At 40.2% G+C, this 17,309-nt stretch overlaps 1 protein-coding gene across 1 annotated transcript in view; it reads left to right on the forward strand.

The window, feature by feature from the left end:
- LOC139304778 (liprin-beta-1-like) overlaps positions 1-17,309 on the forward strand; it is a 26,007-nt gene continuing 8,698 nt past the window's right edge. The window contains exons 1-13 of the mRNA XM_070928649.1: positions 1-21; positions 6,705-6,784; positions 8,547-8,752; positions 9,901-9,981; positions 10,633-10,746; positions 10,831-10,941; positions 12,352-12,444; positions 12,633-12,671; positions 13,983-14,082; positions 15,563-15,624; positions 15,714-15,780; positions 16,689-16,807; positions 17,053-17,126. Coding sequence (XP_070784750.1) covers positions 6,721-6,784; positions 8,547-8,752; positions 9,901-9,981; positions 10,633-10,746; positions 10,831-10,941; positions 12,352-12,444; positions 12,633-12,671; positions 13,983-14,082; positions 15,563-15,624; positions 15,714-15,780; positions 16,689-16,807; positions 17,053-17,126 — 1,130 coding nt within the window. The 5' untranslated portion in view covers positions 1-21; positions 6,705-6,720. The remainder of the gene's footprint in view (positions 22-6,704; positions 6,785-8,546; positions 8,753-9,900; positions 9,982-10,632; positions 10,747-10,830; positions 10,942-12,351; positions 12,445-12,632; positions 12,672-13,982; positions 14,083-15,562; positions 15,625-15,713; positions 15,781-16,688; positions 16,808-17,052; positions 17,127-17,309) is intronic.

Consider the following 17,309-nt stretch of genomic DNA (forward strand, 5'->3'; position numbering starts at 1 on the left):
TACTTTTCTTGGTCGAAAACTGTAAGTTTACCGAAGTTTAAATGACTTTTCGAAACAGAGTTAGTTTTTAACGGTTTGTTTATGGAGGCTTCGTTGGACTGCTAGCTTAATTGTGTTAAAAGTCAGGCATTTCTTTCTGTTATAATCCTTTTAATTGGACGTAACGTAGCTAAATACAAAGTGTTTGTGTTAGCTAACGTACTAACAAGAGTTTAGCTACTTTTCCCTTGTTCGTAATATTATCTAATATTTACAACATTTGTGGTGATTTAAAAACGAGGTTAAAGTGTATTTATTGTGTTTCATGGTTTAATTTTATGAAGGTTATTATTTTCTTTTCTTTTGTTGGTATCAGAAGAAATTCCCATAGCTGTTATCTTTGGGACTTGCAGCGTTGTTATGATGTTTAATTATAATTGTATCGTTTAGTTTATGGCAGAATCACTATACTACTCAACTAAAGCCAACAGCTGCATCTCTAGTGCTTTCATATGAACAAAAAAAACCACATTTAAAACTTAAATTAATATCCTATATCATCCATAGAGAAGAACAAAGAAAACAATTGTCAGAGAAAGTAACATTTCCTCAGATTTGGTACTTTTCAGGGCATTGTAGTTGCTTTTAAGTTGAATCGTGCTAGCTTTGCATGTGAAAACGTTTCTTTAATTTAACCAGAGCTAATTTATGCATCACATGTCCATTAATGTACAAGCCAAATCATGAATCACTGCGGTGAACCTCCAGTCAGACTCAGTTTGGCCAGCAGTTTAAAGCTGCTTCTGGTCCAGTGTCAGCTTCTTTGACTATCAGTCTCAGACTTCTGCAGCCTTTGTTTGGGTAAACCTCTGTAGTATACAGAGGTTCAGGAAAAACCTCTCTTCAGAGGGGCTGCATGACCTGCTGGCAGCCCTCCACTCTGCATACATCTAATGATGACTTGGCCTCCAGGCAGAAGACTGAAAGCATAACAAAGGATTTTATTTCCTTCTCCGACGATAACCATATTTGTATCCCGCCACACTCTCATGGCTAACGGGTGGCTGCCCAGAAACCCCATGCTGGTGCACACTTGCTTGCACAGCCACATCTGATGTTGCAGAGGGAGAACTAGCATAATAAAACACATTTTCACATTGTTCAGGGATTGTTTAAGACACAAATAAATACATCTAATCTCCTGGCACTGGCAACAGGCACTTGTTTGTTGCTCAGTTAGGTAGAGAGGAGACAAAGTCCATTATTTGCACTAGTTTGTACTAGCTACTACTAGCAGTGAACTTGGCCTGCAGTAAGATCAACATGGCACAGACCCCAAAGTTTTCTAGTTTTTACATTTTTATTTTTCTTGAAGCCACGTGTCAAGAGGATCGACTGGGGGGGGGGGGGCATTTCCATGTCAGCCACCTTTTATTCTTGACATTTGCATTCCTTGCATTCTTGGTACAGCACTCTTGTGGTGGTGCATTTTGAAAGAAGGGAGGTGTCGCTTTTAAGTCACATGATATATTGGGATGTTTACATGCTTCTGAAATTAAATTAAAATCCTGACTTAATCTGAAACATTTGTCTCGCAGGAATATAATTAAATTTTATGGATGAGCTGTACAAGTGGCGTTTTAGGATTTCAGCTTTTAATTTTGTTAGCAGGAAACGGCAATTTCTGACGAAGAGGAAGACATTTCTCCAGAATGTGCCAGGAAATGCTTCCTGACAGGACTGAGTGAAGGTCTTCCTGAGGCTGGGGATGCCTCTGTTTTAAGCCTTTTTATGGTTTCATTTATTGTGGGCACTATTGCAGAACACTATTTGCAGTTTTTTACTTTTCTTCTGAGTCAAAGCTTACAGCAGCAACTGTGAACCTATGCCCTAAATAAGACTTCATACTTAGAGAGGGCTGCTGCTTCTGTGCTAAGACTTCGATAACAAAAGCAATGAAAGGCAGTTTTTCTTGGCTTGCCGTGAGGTCTTACTCAGTTCCTCCTGCCCCCTTTCCACAATCCTCTTTCTGACTGTGATGTAGTTGGGGCCACATGGAAAAAGTGCAATAACTTGGGATCAGTGTTCAGCGGTGCTATCATGTGAGTCTCTGAAAGACAAAGAGTTGTTTTGTGCAGTGCTTCAACGTTGCCACGGCTTCTGCAGTGAGAAATAAAGTTTAAAGTCTGTGCTGGCGTTTCTGTCAAACAGTCTGACCTCAACTAAAAGTCACCTGACCTCCTCTCAGTGGGGAAGTGTAAACGAAGGCAGGGTGTTTGACTGGTGGTTGAGATGAACGTTTTATATACAAAACAATTCAGCGAAAAAATGATTTCCTATCAACCCTAATTGAGATGCAGTACTGTCTGCAAATACTGTAATTAATGCTTTGCTACAGCTCATATTACTGGTACCACTACTACTATGCTGACTCCTACAACTACTTTTGCTAATACCACTGATAGTTAAGTTAATTAAGGTTTATTTATTTAGAAATTATTGTTGAAATCAAGATATCTCTTACAAGAAAGACCGTAGTGTATGAGGATATGAGGTACTTATGGTGCTATCCTCTGTCATTGTTATTGGCTGTAAATTCAACGAAGGACAGTCGATATCTTGACAACTTGGACAGCAAAGCTTTCTAAATTAAAGTGAAGTGGCTTCTGGATGCTGTCCTATATCTCTTGATAATAAGTTTGATAGTTGTCTTGAGTAAAGAATTTAAGCAAATGCCACTGGAGATCAGTGGTTTAAGAGTAGTGGCAGCAACACAAGCACACAGTATACATACACAGCCATTTTACTTTCCACCATAACCGAATTATGTATTTTGCATCGTATCTCCTGAACCAAACAGTGGAAAGCAAATTATTAAAACTTGTTTTGATTGATTTTGACTTTTATTTTTTTATCCAACAAGCAACAATATTGTCCACCATACAATGACCATGACTCTTGACTGCTGCTACTACTTGTGTTACACCTAATGCTGCTTCTATTACTACTCTGAACCAGTCCAATTCTGAAATGCACATCTGTACCACAGCTGGACGTAGGCTATTGGAACATGAGGGTTTGAGGCACCAGCAGAGGCGTGTGTTTGTGTATTTGTGTGTGTGTGTGTGTGTGTGTGTTAGAGCCTGACCACTCAGCATAGGGTCAAGTAATCCCAGCCTATTTTCTTTTCAGATGCATTATCCCTCCCCCTCCATATCTCTTTCTCCCCATCTGGTTGATGTTAAAGCCACTTTACTGCCTCAGGAACCAGATTTGTCTTTCTATAAAATAGACTTGGAAATATTACTTCTGTCGGATGCATTTAGGTACATGGCATTGATTTCTTTTTTTAACAAGTTTGTGTGAATGTTTGTGTTCTTAATGTGGTTTTATACTGTATGCAAGCCTCAAATAAAGTGCATTCAGAGCATGCAATGATTTTATCATTTTGGACAAAGAAGTTAATTTGAAGAAGCTGTCACAAGTCCTTTATTCATGTCTTTGTAATGTGAACATTTTCAACTTGGCACACAGTAAGCTAGGGTTGGCTAATGAGAAGTTATATTGTTCTGACAGAAATGAATGGGCAAGCCGTTTTCAGAATATAAAGTCTGTTCATCCATCATGTTTCCCAAAAGCATATTTCTGTTAGAGGTAAAAGAGTGAAATGTACAACCCCTGTATAGTATCAGTTGAAGGATAATTGCAGTGTTATTCTGTTTCACTTAGTTTCAACAAATCTCACCAAAAAAAACAAACAAAACATACAATATGTTAATCCATCTCTCTGCACTTTCTGGTTCTACCTTGTTGGTTGGCCCAAGCCCATTCATTCCTACTGAATATGTAAATCTTTTGAGATGGGTTACAAATATATGGTTTCATTTTTAAGAAAAGTAATTCTCTAAAACAGCTGACTACTGTATCTGTTAGCAAACGTAACTCACACAGGAGTAAATAGTGCATTTATTGGGGACTATCTGTGGTGGATTAATGCACATTTAGTGTGAGTAATAACATATGTTTTTAATAGTTTTTGGACAGCAATGGGGCACAGAGGAATAAGACATATCAGGGTTTGGATACACAGATAATACTTGTTAATCAGTTTTGGTCTTTTCAGGATTTGAATTGACAAACAGACTCATGTCTTAGTTTTTGACTGAATAAAGTCCTCAGGGTTTTATCTGAGGGGTGGAGGGGTTGAGGCCACAGAGGTCGGCGGGGATGTCAGTACCAGGCATTAGTGTTTGGTTGTGGGGAGAACTAACCTGCTCAGGAATGTGTGCAATGCTCACTCCTACACTGCGTGGCGTCATCAATCATCATTACAGGCACTTTTTCACGTAGCTGGAGAGGTGGACCCTCGTGGGCTTTCCTCTTGAGGTTTTGGTCGGAAACCTCTTCATGGATGACCTGCTCATCACTGATGCAAAAAGAGGTGGAAAATGTCTCAGTCTGGCACTTTAAAGGGGTGGTGGGGGGGGGTCTGGTTTTCTGAGACAGACTGGTATACATGGCTAGCTTCAATCCCATTTTCTGCCACATGACCAGCACAAGAGCATATGGAACTCCTGGTGTGATTCTGTCTCAGACATAAATGATGAGACCGATAACGTGTGTTGTTTTCCACTGAATGGGATTTCTCAGGAAACTCATAATAACAGATTTGATGTGGCCTTCATCACAAGACCGCAGGGAAAGGAGATCAGCCTCAATTATGGTGACACACTGCGATTTGTTGTATCCTAAAATGTTTTCATTCTGCTTTTTACCCCCGTGGTTGCATCATGACCAGATGACAGTACAACTAGAGCATAAGGCAACACACACCAGTGTTTCTCTCTTCATGCCATTTGTTGTTTTCTGCTTTCACATGGAGAGTGAAAATATTTGGATTCTCAACAAAAAAAACATCTCTTTTTGGAAAACGGAACAAGCTTTAAATTTATCCCACGTGGTGAAACAAGCAGCTGACCAAATACAGCGTCCACCCTGGTGAGAGTGAGTGATTATTTTCCATCAAACTGTGGAAATACCTGCGGAGGAAAAAGTATTTGTAGTAAAATGTGTATCTGTGGCACTCCTCCATCCTGAATATCCCGTGGGAAGTGTTAAATTTAATTGGAAAGCAGGTTGTTTTGTTTTGAAATCGGAGTTATTTTCTGGTATTTTTCTGACCAGAAGTCCTGTTTTGTTGTTGTTCATAGTCGAATAATATGGAGTGCTGCAAATACACAGCAGTGTAGTGTAGTTGATGTTTTGGAAGAAACTTGCTCCCCTTCCTGTGGAGGGTGTTGTTGAAATTAGGCATCGAAGCACTTAAGGCCCCTTGTGTAAGCAGCAGCCCCCAGCTCATATTGAGTCTATTGGTTTAATTAGGCTCTTATTGCCCATGTTTTACCCTGCTGGGTGTGACACTGTGACCCCAGAGAGGGAGGAAATGAAGTAAACCCTGCAGCCCCCCCCCCCCCCACAATGGGAACAAGTAGAGCCTCTGTTTTTATGTTGTTAGTTCTGCTCTCTCCACATACTGTATACTATCTCAACCCCTTTTAAATCAGATTTAGTTTGAAGTGATAAGTGGTCAATACAAGTAACGGAGAGACATGTGACAAGTGTTTGAATTCTAGCGGTCATGGGGATACTGTCCAACTTTGTTATGGAAGTTTGAGATGCCAAGCATGCCAGTGCTACGAGGCCTGAGACCCCTGGGAGAATAGTGCCATTATTCCAGATAGGAGCCTGCCCATGAGCACCCGTGACCGCCGGAAATAAGGCCTTCTGGGTAATAAGTCCTGGAGATCTTTGTTTTTTGTCTTTCAGGCAGCTAGTTTTTTTTTGTGGCACAGACTGCAGGGTTAATTTAATGCAGCAGTCATTTGAAAAGGATGAATGAGAGCTTGTGCCATAACAGGATTAGTGATAACACAGTTATCAAATGTAAAAACATGCAAGCAGGCTTTTTAGTTTGAAACTGATCTGAGCAATACACATAATAGGGATTAAGGCTACAACTAACGATTATGTTGATTATTGATTAATCTGCTGATTGTTTTCTTGAAGAATCCGTTAATTATCTAGTCTATAAAATGTCAGAAAATGTCTTGTTTTGTCCGACCAACAGAATCCAGAAAACCCAAGAATATTCAGTTTACTGTCACATAAGACAAGAAAAGAAGGGAATCTTCACAACTGAGAATCTGGAAGTGGGGATTAAATTGATTGATTGATAATCAAAATAGTTAAAAAATAAAATTCTGATTAATTTTCTGTGTACACAAAACATTCTCTAATAGGGATTCTGATCTGTTAGCTTTTCACTGCGGGCATATAAGTCTTGATGATAATTAGAGCTGAAATGATTAGTCAATAGACAGAGATTTAATCTGCAACAATTCTGATAATCGTTGTTTGTAAAATTGCTCAAACGTTTCTGTTTCCACCTTCTAATTTATTTAATATTTGCTTCCATAAACACACATTTAAGGTTTGTTTACGATTTGGGAAAAATACAGAAAAAAACCCTGCAGCTGCAGACACAGCTGCCTACATTTCTCATGTTGCTGGTTACTGTAAACTTTGGGGAACCCCCCGTCAGTAGGGTGGTTGAATTTAAAGCAGACTGTTATTCTTTAATGGCTTAGCTTTGGCAGAGTCCTTCATGGATCCTTCATCTCTTCTCTCTCTTGTTTCTTTGTCTTAACTCTTCTTTTCTCTTCCAGAGTCATTGAGTCGAAGATGATGTCTGACGCCAGCGAGATGTTGGCAGCAGCCTTGGAGCAAATGGATGGCATCATAGCAGGTAACCACATTGTACACTCGGACTTTAAGACCTGGCTATAGCTCTTTTTTTAAGTGGGCATGGCATACCATGGGGTCTAGCCACATCTGGAAACCATTGAATAGCGAGCTGGGAATACTACGTCCAGTGGACGGTAACACAATGTGCCCTTCTTCTTCCACTTCACCAGCAGTTTAATTTAATCCTCCTGAATATATATAAACATTTGGAATAATGCTGAAGTTGTGCTGCTGGATCACTGGCCCTTTCTCCTTCCACTGCATTCCTCCACCATGAGAAATGAAAGCAACTTTCCATTGTCCCCGCAGTGACGGAAACTAATGGTTATTCAAGCTCTGTGAGTTTGGAATACAAACTTCTGCTTGGGAACTTTTGGCCACATTCTGGGTACTTGTGCCGCTGCAGATGAGCACAGCAGTCCCTACTTTTCCGCTGATGTGTGTAATTATAGCGCTGACCTTTCCAATGGGAGCGAGGCGGCTGATCACATGACAACCCCACCAGTCCCCCCTGTTTCCGCAGAAACCACAGCCGTCATCAAGCCCCACTCCCTCGCTACTGTGGGGAAGCCATGATTGTTTGGATATTTATTCATTTAGCTCCCTCTTTGTTACCGTTGGACATCTTCATTATGGCTGACATTTAAGACAGATGACAGATGGTGTGGAGTCGGCTGGAACATCGAGGGAACGTCGTGCACTCGAGTTCAGTCAACACGCTGCTGCATTTGCTTCCAAGATAAATCAGAAAATCTGTTTTCCACAGATACAGGAGGAGATTTAATTTTGATTATTTGCTTATACTGTGTCACATGATGCTTCGATAGAAGCCCTATAAACATTTGCTCGCCCAGTATGTTTGCATGAGTGTGTGTTTGTGTTTATGCATGGGTGGAGAGAATAAGTACCTAAAATATAGTTATTATGCTGAAATGTTAGCTTGAGTAGGAGTGTTCAAAGTTGTCCTCAGTGCAAAACTCACTTAAAAAACTGAATGTTCTCAGAGGAAGTGATGTCTGATACAAAGGCATTTTCTAATTAAAATACTTTATTAAATGAAGTAAGTAAACAGCAGTAATTATCAAACTCTTTTCAGTTATTTATGCCTTTTTAATGAAGAGAACATCAGTAGGTGGAGAGAGGCGGGATAACATGTAAAAAGTTTCCCCTGCCAGACGTTGCTGTTATGTATTAGACCACTGGCCAACCATGATGCAAAGTAATGGACGGAGAAAACGTAATCACAAGTACACGAATTAATTACTGTAAGGAATGCAGTATGCTCTCAACTTAACTGTTTTCTGACACTATGAACAATCACCAATGAATTACACTGATTCAGGGCTTGTCTACATTCATCTTTGTCTAACTATGGGAGAGGAAATCAGGCACCCTCTTTCCCAGCGTTTGAGGTTTATAAAACAAAACCATGAGTACGCATGGCTTTGTAGATGCATATGAGAAGAATGCATATGAATTTCTTTGTACGAACAGTTGTAGTCATGTTTAATGTCATCGCACCAGATGAATACGTTTGGTAGCATGTGATGACAGACACAATTTTACAGCTTTGAGTAGTCATGCTGCTCCCACCACACCCACAGATCAGCACCAAATGTGGCTTTGGCTGTAAATCCTTCCTTTTTTTTGTCAAAGTCTGCCATTTTGAGAGTCTGTGAGAATCCAACAAATTAGATTTTTGTTTTGAACAGCCCGCCAGCCCAATGAGCTGATTTGTGAACGCTTCCTCTCTATCTCTCCAGGCTCCAAGGCCATGGACTACTCCAACGGGCTGTTTGACTGCCAGTCACCCACTTCACCTTTCTTGGGTGGCCTTCGGGTGCTGCACCTGCTGGAGGACCTGCGGGGAGCGCTGGAGCTCATGGACAACGAGGAGAGGGACAACCTGCGATGTCAGATCCCTGATTCCACTGCAGAGGGGCTGGCAGAGTGGCTGCAGGGACGACTGGTAAAAGTGCTATTTCCATTACACCTTCCATGTGTGGTCCTTGTTGTATGTCTTTGAAACAAAAGATATTTGTGTATATTTTTGAAAGTTTTATGTGTTTTCATCTGTAAGTGGAAGTGTAAAACGTGTCGGCCAGAAAATCAGACTCCTCTTCGACGTTAATTTTTACTTCTTGTTTCTTGAGGTGTTGTAACTTTTGATTGGAGTATTTCTCTCTGCGACCGTTTACACTCATTTCAAGTGTCTTGTGTCCGCAAGAAATCCAGATGATATTTAATACACGGTTACACTTGACTTTTAAAATAACTGGAGTCGCTTTAATGAGACAGAGTTATCGGATTTGAATCCATCTCGAATGCTTCTTGGATATATTTGCATTTCTTATTTTGATATTTTCTGGCGGCCTGATCCTCCCAAGACACATGAAGTCTAAATGAGGTCTCTGATTCTTCTCGTCACTGAGCAGAGAGAAAATGTCATCATGACTCTTGTGGACAAAGTTTATTTTTGTGCAGGCGTGTCATTTTTTTTGTTGTAGCTCATGTCTGTGTATGATGATACCAGTTTTAAGACTGGTATGAGTCACCCTCTGATCTGCTCTGCATCTCTTGATCGTGCTGCTTTGCCTATATCGTGACTCTGTTTATTGTAAAAGCGCTGTTATGACGTGCTTCATGAATGATGGAGTTTCTATAGGAGTCCTGCTGCAAATAGTTTCCATCTTCCAAACTCACGTTGACTCAGGCCCAGCCTCTTGTTTTTCTTCCCTCACTGGCTCGTCTCTCCATGTGTGATATTTGAGAGAAGAGTTTGCTTTTGATTCAATTTTCAAATCACTTGCATATGAGAACACTATTGACCCTCACGTGTTTCTCTGAAAACTCTGGCATATCTGCTCTTTTCTTCAAGGGAAAACCATGCGAGTTCATCGTCAGGGAGGTTATATGGTTATACACTTAAGTGGTATGCACACATTAGAAAATCTATGTGGCTCAAGGCTGGTGTGTATTTTTATTTGGACTCAGCCAGACCCGTATTTCAACATGACAGCTAAAGGCCTTCCCCCTTTTTTTTTTTTCATAAGCTCTCATCTCGAAAGAAATAAACTCTATTCAACACAAATCAACACGTATTGTTTCTCCTTGCAGACTAACGGCCACAGCTCAGAAGCAGTCTACCAAGAACGTCTGTCACGACTGGAGAGTGACAAAGAGTGTCTTATTCTTCAGGTTTGTGAGCAAAACTGTTCATTGTAGCCACAAAACAAAGGAACAATTGCTCTTGAATAGGCAATTACGAAGTATTGTTCGCGGCTGCTCTCAAGTAATTACCTCCTCAAAGAGGCCGCGTTCTCAGTCCCAGTTTGTTGGTTTGTATGTTTGTCAGCAGAATATCTATATCTATATATATCTATATCTATATATATATATCTTGGTATAGCTATAACCCTTTTCTACAAGTGGTTCTAAAATGTTTCTACAAATTACTTTTGAACACATTGTGCAAATGCAACCAAATTTAGATGATGTGTACATATCTATTCCAAGTGACTCTGCAAAATATGATGATATTTTCTACCTAGAGATGGTACTACTGCAATTTAATGAAATTAAAGGCTTGTATTTTTCTGTATGTCTATGTGATGTCAAGTCCTATGAAAAAAACCCGAAACCATCAATTTGGCGGTCAGCCTCCTCAGCAGCGTCCCTGCCCTGTCTGTGGCACTCAGCCCCACGGCCATTCGTCTCAAAACAGTTTCTATCATCAAAATACAATATTTTAGACGATAACATGGCCTTAAAGGGCTTGCAGTAGGTTCTCTCTGAGTGTGTTCTAGTTCATAAATTGTTATTTAATACTAATATCTCACCATTGTCCAGGTAAGTGTTCTGACTGACCAGGTGGAGGTGCAAGGTGAAAAGATACGGGACCTAGACAACTGCCTGGAGCATCATCGGGAGAAACTAAATGCTACTGAGGAGCTGCTGCAACAGGTAGCCAGCTCATTTCAAAAACTGTGATCCTCTCCCCTTAATATTTTAGTGCAGCTTTACCAAAGTGTGCGTCTTGCTGCGCAGGAGCTGTTGAACCGGACGGCATTGGAGACCCAGAAGCTGGAGCTGATGACCGAGGTGTCCAGTCTGAAGCTGAAGCTGACGGCTGTGGAGAGAGATCACAGGGACAATGAGGTACACCTCCGATTAGTTCTCAGTTGCACCTGCACTTTGTTTTATGTGAATCCTGGCAGCCACACTGTCATTGTTTTAAAGTCACAAAGGTCTGTCTCACTCGGCTGGAGGACTCGGAGGTTTGTCATGTGGTGCAGGGTGAACTTCTTTAGGGGTTACAAAAGAGGCTTAAACACCCCTTGTGCTCCTGCAGCTGTTTCCTGCCAGAACCCCCACCCACACACACCCACACCACTGTGAGAGTTATAGTTTCCATACACTCTGGCCATTAGCTGGGACTTATACTGGGAGAATATTATGTGGTGTTTCCAGACAGTAAAAGCCTGAAGGGTTGAATTGAATTGAATGAAATTGCATGTATTTAACCTTTTATCCATTTAGCCTCCATTAAGCTTTAATGCTGACGTACTCCGATTTGTTTAACCTTTAGCTTCTGATTGATGCATTTTGTTACACACACACCGCCAGAATCTGCAACTAACTCTTTCCAGTGAAAACAGTTGGTCTGTTTAGGATAAACATTCATAAATCTGTTAAGAAATCTTGCATAATGATCAAGTTCACACTTTGTTATTAAAAGTATTCCAGGTGTTATCTTAAAATCGATGGTTTCAGTGCAAACAGGAACTGCTGGTAGCTAATCCAGCATGACATGGTCAGATGTAGCCCACAATTTAGGTGTTCTTACTCAGCCCACACATACTAATTTGCTGCTAATTTTGATTGTATACTGTGTTACCACTAGAAAAGTAACAGAAGCCTGATTATTTGAGTGTGTTGTTGATGGACACTCTTCTCCCACAATGCAATGCACAAATTAAATTGAGGCTCTGCTCACAGCAGCAACACTTTTAAATAAATTGCAGGTGGAGGCGAGACAGCACCAGAGAGAATAAGTATTTCTTGCCTGTATTGTATCATTTCCTGTTGGTATGAAACACTAAACTATGTTGATTTCTTGTTGATAAAAAGTATACGTATAGTGCCACTCACATTTGTAAGTAACCCCATTAATCCTGAAAAATACAATGTATGACTACGCCTGTAAAAATTAAAACAACCTGGAGTTTAAAGTTTAAAATAAGTTGAGAGTGATGTGCAAGTGCTCCCAAATAACAACACACATCACATTTAAAAAGCACAGGGCTCCTAACACTGTTGCTGCTGATAGTTTCACAGTAATTAACCATGACGCTTCCCTTTTAGTCCAGGATTTGTCTCCATGTGTGGACTTCTCAAATTCTCTCCTGTGGGACATAAGTCTGAAACTAATGTTTGGTACTTTTGGCAGGAAATCTCCCCCCTTGTTAAAAGATACAGAACTTTCTCCCACACAGTCTCCACAAAGCTCACCAGTGCAGATTTCTCTCAGAGTTTAATGGGTGATGGGAGTTCTCTTCTCCTCCCCAGGGCTTGTACCAGGAAGTAACGGACCTGCGGTTCAGGGTGACTGACATAGAGAATGAAAGACTGCAGTGTGAGAAGAAACTCAAAGCTACCAAAGTGAGTGTGTCACTGCTGAAGGTCCAGTTATCAGACACTATGACGGGAGATCTGAATTAACTTTTATCCTTTTGAAATGCATCATTACATGTTTAAAACCTTGTGATTTCCCTCATTCTGCTCCTCCTCCTCCCCCCTTTTCTACTGTGATTTTTAACATCTTTTCCGCAACATGCTAACCTGTGAAGCGTCCAAAGTGGAGCTCTGAGCGGTTCACTGGAGATGAGGTGAACAAGGTTTAATCTCCAGCCTGTACTCTTCTCCTTTCTGGCCCTTAAGATCCTCTAAACCTGCTCCTCCTTCTCCACTGCTGCACACTGCTTTCCTGACTTTCACCACGCTCGCTGTAAGTGCTTCCACCTGTACCGGTTTCAGGATTTGTACCAGGTTCAAATCCTCTTTTAGCTTCTTCTTTTTTTTCTTCTATTAACACCTGTAGACTGAAACGTATTTACAGAATCATACTGTTTGCTCAGGTCACTCAAAGTCGCTTTTATATCTGGTAAGCATTTTCTAGTCACGGTATATTTCTCCAATTATAAAGCTACACATCTTGTTAATCGGTACGTCTTCATAATTTCATTAAGTAGTTCTATAAGCACCTTTCTGAGTTGTTTTGTGTCCAGTTTTTCAGTGTGTCCACAGTAGTGAATAGTGTGAGTTTGCACTGAATCATCTCACACAGTGTGTTAAATAGAGCACAGGAGGTTGAACTAACTAAATCACAAACTGACCTAGCGACTAATTCTTACTAGCATGCTAATATTTGCTAATTAGCACTAAACACAAAGTACAACTGATGCTGATGGGGATGTCATTAGTTTTGCAGGTGTTTAGTCATAAACCAAAGTATTGGAGCTACATGAACGATTATTAAGGACATGAATGTCTGTACAAAACTTTAAGGGATTTCATCCAGTAGCTGTTGAATTATTTCAGTCTGATCCAAAGTGGTGGACCGACGGACATCACTAGAGCCATCAGCTAGTGTGGCTGGACTCATACTAGAGGCTAAAAGTCAGGAAATCGCTGCTGCTTCGATTTTGAAGTCTCTTTGTAAATGATGGTTAGTGCTGGAATGATGCGACAGAAATGAATAAACAACAAAACTAATAATCGTTTAATGATTTAAGTAATTTATTTTGAAAAAACGGACAAGCCTTCTCTTGTTCTTCAGCTTCTGAAATGTTTCTCTGTTTTATGTGACGTAAATTTAATATTTATGTGTTTTGGACCGTTCGTCGAGCAAAACAAGGCATCTCAAGACCTCAATTACGTTGGACTTCTGGGGAATTTTTGACTATTTTCTGACATTTTATAGACTAAACAATTAATTTGATAATTAGAAAATAGTTGTTAGTCATTAGTTGGGTGCCTTGTTACATTAATTATGATGCACTTTGTTTGTATATGCCTTCTATGCTTAGCAATATGTGTTCAAATGCAAAAATGAAAACCTAGACTAAATTGATTCTATTCTTCTACTCTGATTCACAAATAAAGTGATGAGAATTACTGATCTTCTCTCCTTTTTATAGGAGGAGCTGCAGCTCCTGCAGAGGCAGCTGGAGGAGCGAGAGGTGGAGCTGAGGAGACTGAGGGTGGAGAGCCACAGCCGAGCTGATGGAGGAGAGGGAGGTGGGAGCTGCTTTAATAATCGTCTGGGAGTCCAACTCATATTTATTACAAAAAGGTTCATGAGGATTACACAAATAGACAGTTCACATTCCAACGACACCCGATCCCCCTGCAGCAACCTTCCTGAAGAAATAAAGGCTTCATCTGGATTTCCTCATTAATTATTTCTTCACTATGTTACATTTCACACAGTCTAAACTATAATGAGGTGATTTGAGGCCTTAACTCCTTATCTGTCTGTCTGTAGGCTCCATACCAAACATATCTGGCTGTTTTACTCCTTCCTCCCTCTGCTGGCCTTATCTTATCCCCTCTGATGGTAGACGAATGCCATTTACATAAAGGGGAGTCTCTTATACGTGTCTGCCTGTAAACACAAGCTGTTCAGTATAACCTGATGCAACACCAAGTCTGTAAAGCTGCTCCTCTGACCGAAGATTTTGACATGACTTCAAAAATATGCTGTTTGCTGGCTTTTGTTCACTAAGATCAAAAGTCACTGACAGAACAGGAGGTTTTGCTCAAGAGAACTTTATCAATACAGATGAGCATAAACCCAAGTTTGTCCAACCAATAGGCCGCCATGACTACTACATGATCTACTGTGGAGCACTGGGTTATAATTCTGCATTTGAGTTTTAGTTCTCAATGTTATCCATAACTTTTGTTACATAAAGTTGTAATTGATTGATTTTTTTTCTTTATAAAGTTGTTATGGCAAACAATTATACAATATTAACTCTCTTTTTAGCTCCCTGTTTGGTTTCCACCAACTCCTGAGGGAAATATGTCTCTTGAGCTGCAAAATGCTCCACTATGTTCACCAGCTAGTTTCCAACTTTGTCTGTCTGCTGTTTGGTGATGGACAGATAACATACAGTGGCTTCACCAGAGCTTCATTGCTGACAACAGCTGCAAATAATGGAAATGACGCTGATGATAAACGTGAGACTGAACCAAAACTGTAAAGTTGTGGGTCGTGAAACCAAAGCTGAAGGATGCTAAAATGCTCCGTTTGCTGCGTCACTACGAGTGACCCCTTTCATATATATGGAATCATTTGATCCATCATTAATGTATTGGATTCTAATTGATTAAATGGTTTCAAACTACAACCCTACACATCTACTTCAGTGTAATGATGATTTCTACTCTCGTAAACACACTTTAGACTTCGCATGAGGTTTGCCCTGTAGATAAACATGCTTTGGATTATTTACCAAGTGTTTGGCACCTATTTAATTATGTAGTGCTCCTAGTAAAACACACAGAATGTCATTATTCTCGTGGTATAATTTGTATAATTTGTGGTGATGATTGAATCAAGAGTTCAAGCTGAAACAACAGCCCGACTGACTGACACACTGAGCCCCAGCGGCTTCATTATTTCTGGTTTCTGCCGGCTAGTCTCAGAGCCAGGGGGAGTTGACGCTAAACTAAACTTTCCACAAGCATAAATCTCCTGTTTTGTTTTTTTCAGATACAGAAGTGTTAAAGATGAAGAGGGTGTTGGAGTCACTGGCGTCGTCCAACGATGAGAAGGTACAGTGTGATGTGATGTGATGTGGTCATTAGCTTTGATTTACTTAAAGACGGTCGTAACTGGAACATGATGCGTGTTTCATCCACAGGAGCGAAGGATAAAAGAGCTGGAGGAGTCGCTTATAAAGTGCAAGAAAGTGCAGGAGCTGGTCAAAGGTCAGACTGTGTTTAAATATCATACACATTAATGTTACTCATTATTTATTTACAGTTTGCATCGCCGTCACTACATCAATACTGAAGAGTTTCACTTATACTCCAAATTTTGGCCTCACAGTCTCACACAGCACCCAACATGAAAACATCTGTGTCAAATTAGATGATACACTAAAGTGTAATCATTGTTTCATTTAAATAAACAGTTTATTATCAATTTAATGCTGTCAAACAGTCACTAATTCTCATCAAAGTCTGCAGCTCAAGATTATACAAATAGCAGTTAGACAAAATGAGCTTTATTTTATTTATAATTAATATAAATAATGAGGTTGAGACTCAGTAAATCCTCCCTTCATGCAAGACAACATGATGCTAGTGAGCTTCTAACATTATATCACAGTCTACACTACTGAAACAGACACACCAGGGTAATGCTGTTAAGTAAAGAAAACAATGTTGATTCAGTGATCCATAAACATAACAAGCACATTGTTTGTAAGGACATATCTCGTGTTTAAAGGTTTGGCTCTTTCCACATTTAATGCTGTTGTGAAAACTGAGCCAAAGATATCATAAGATACTGTAGAACATGTTTTCTCTGCTGCAGCCTCACTTTTTTTAATAATGCTGATATATTTTACATGCAAATCTTTATTCTGACACAGATCTAAAGAATACAGGGTACATAGAAATATATCATAAACAATGAAATGTGCAATTATTTGGAAACCCTGAGACCAGAAAGACCTCTCCAAGGTAGATCTCAAAGGAAACAATTAAGGAAAATAATCATCTGATATCATGAATGTTTATTGCAGAGTAAAAAGGTGGATAAACTTTAAATTGAACAAGCTTGGTGGCTTCACGCTGCATCCCTGATGACTGTCCTAACCGTCCTCCCTCAGAGACGCTGAAGGAAGACGACTATGACGATATCCCGGATGATCCCTCGCTTCCTGTGTCCATGGAGGTGGATCAGGTCGCCCTGGCGTTGGTGGGGGAGGCAGGAAGGAGCTCTGGCGAGGTAAACACAACCTCTGTCAAAACAATTCTCACACAGGATGAACCCCAGACTGCAGACTTCCTTTTAGAAAAGCTCAGTTTCAGCCTCCCACTCTGAAATTGTTTCTCCCAGGAATCCAGAGCTTCTGTTCGGGTTATTATTCGTTGAGCTGTGTAAATCTTCTGCTGTTGAGAAAATATGTTCAATTAATCATGTATTATTTTCCTGTGCGTCTGTCTGTCTGTCTGTCTGTCTGTCCGTCTCAGTCTACTCCATGTATAGCAGTGCTCTCTGAAATGAATGACCTGGACAGAGAACGACAGTTAAAGGCAGCTGAAAGGTAAAAACATGTTATTAAATACACAGAAATCTGTTGTTCACAGACATTTCTAATAACGGTTTGTGACTGAAACATCAGATTATTGTTGTTTTAATGAACTAATAACAGTGACTCTTGTGCTGGAATTGTTTAGCATTAATCTAGCATTCAATAAATGTCACTCGTACCTGCATTATTCTGGCT

Source organism: Enoplosus armatus, chromosome 22 (assembly GCF_043641665.1).
Source record: "Enoplosus armatus isolate fEnoArm2 chromosome 22, fEnoArm2.hap1, whole genome shotgun sequence".
In the NCBI taxonomy this organism is placed as follows: Eukaryota; Metazoa; Chordata; class Actinopteri; order Centrarchiformes; family Enoplosidae; genus Enoplosus; species Enoplosus armatus.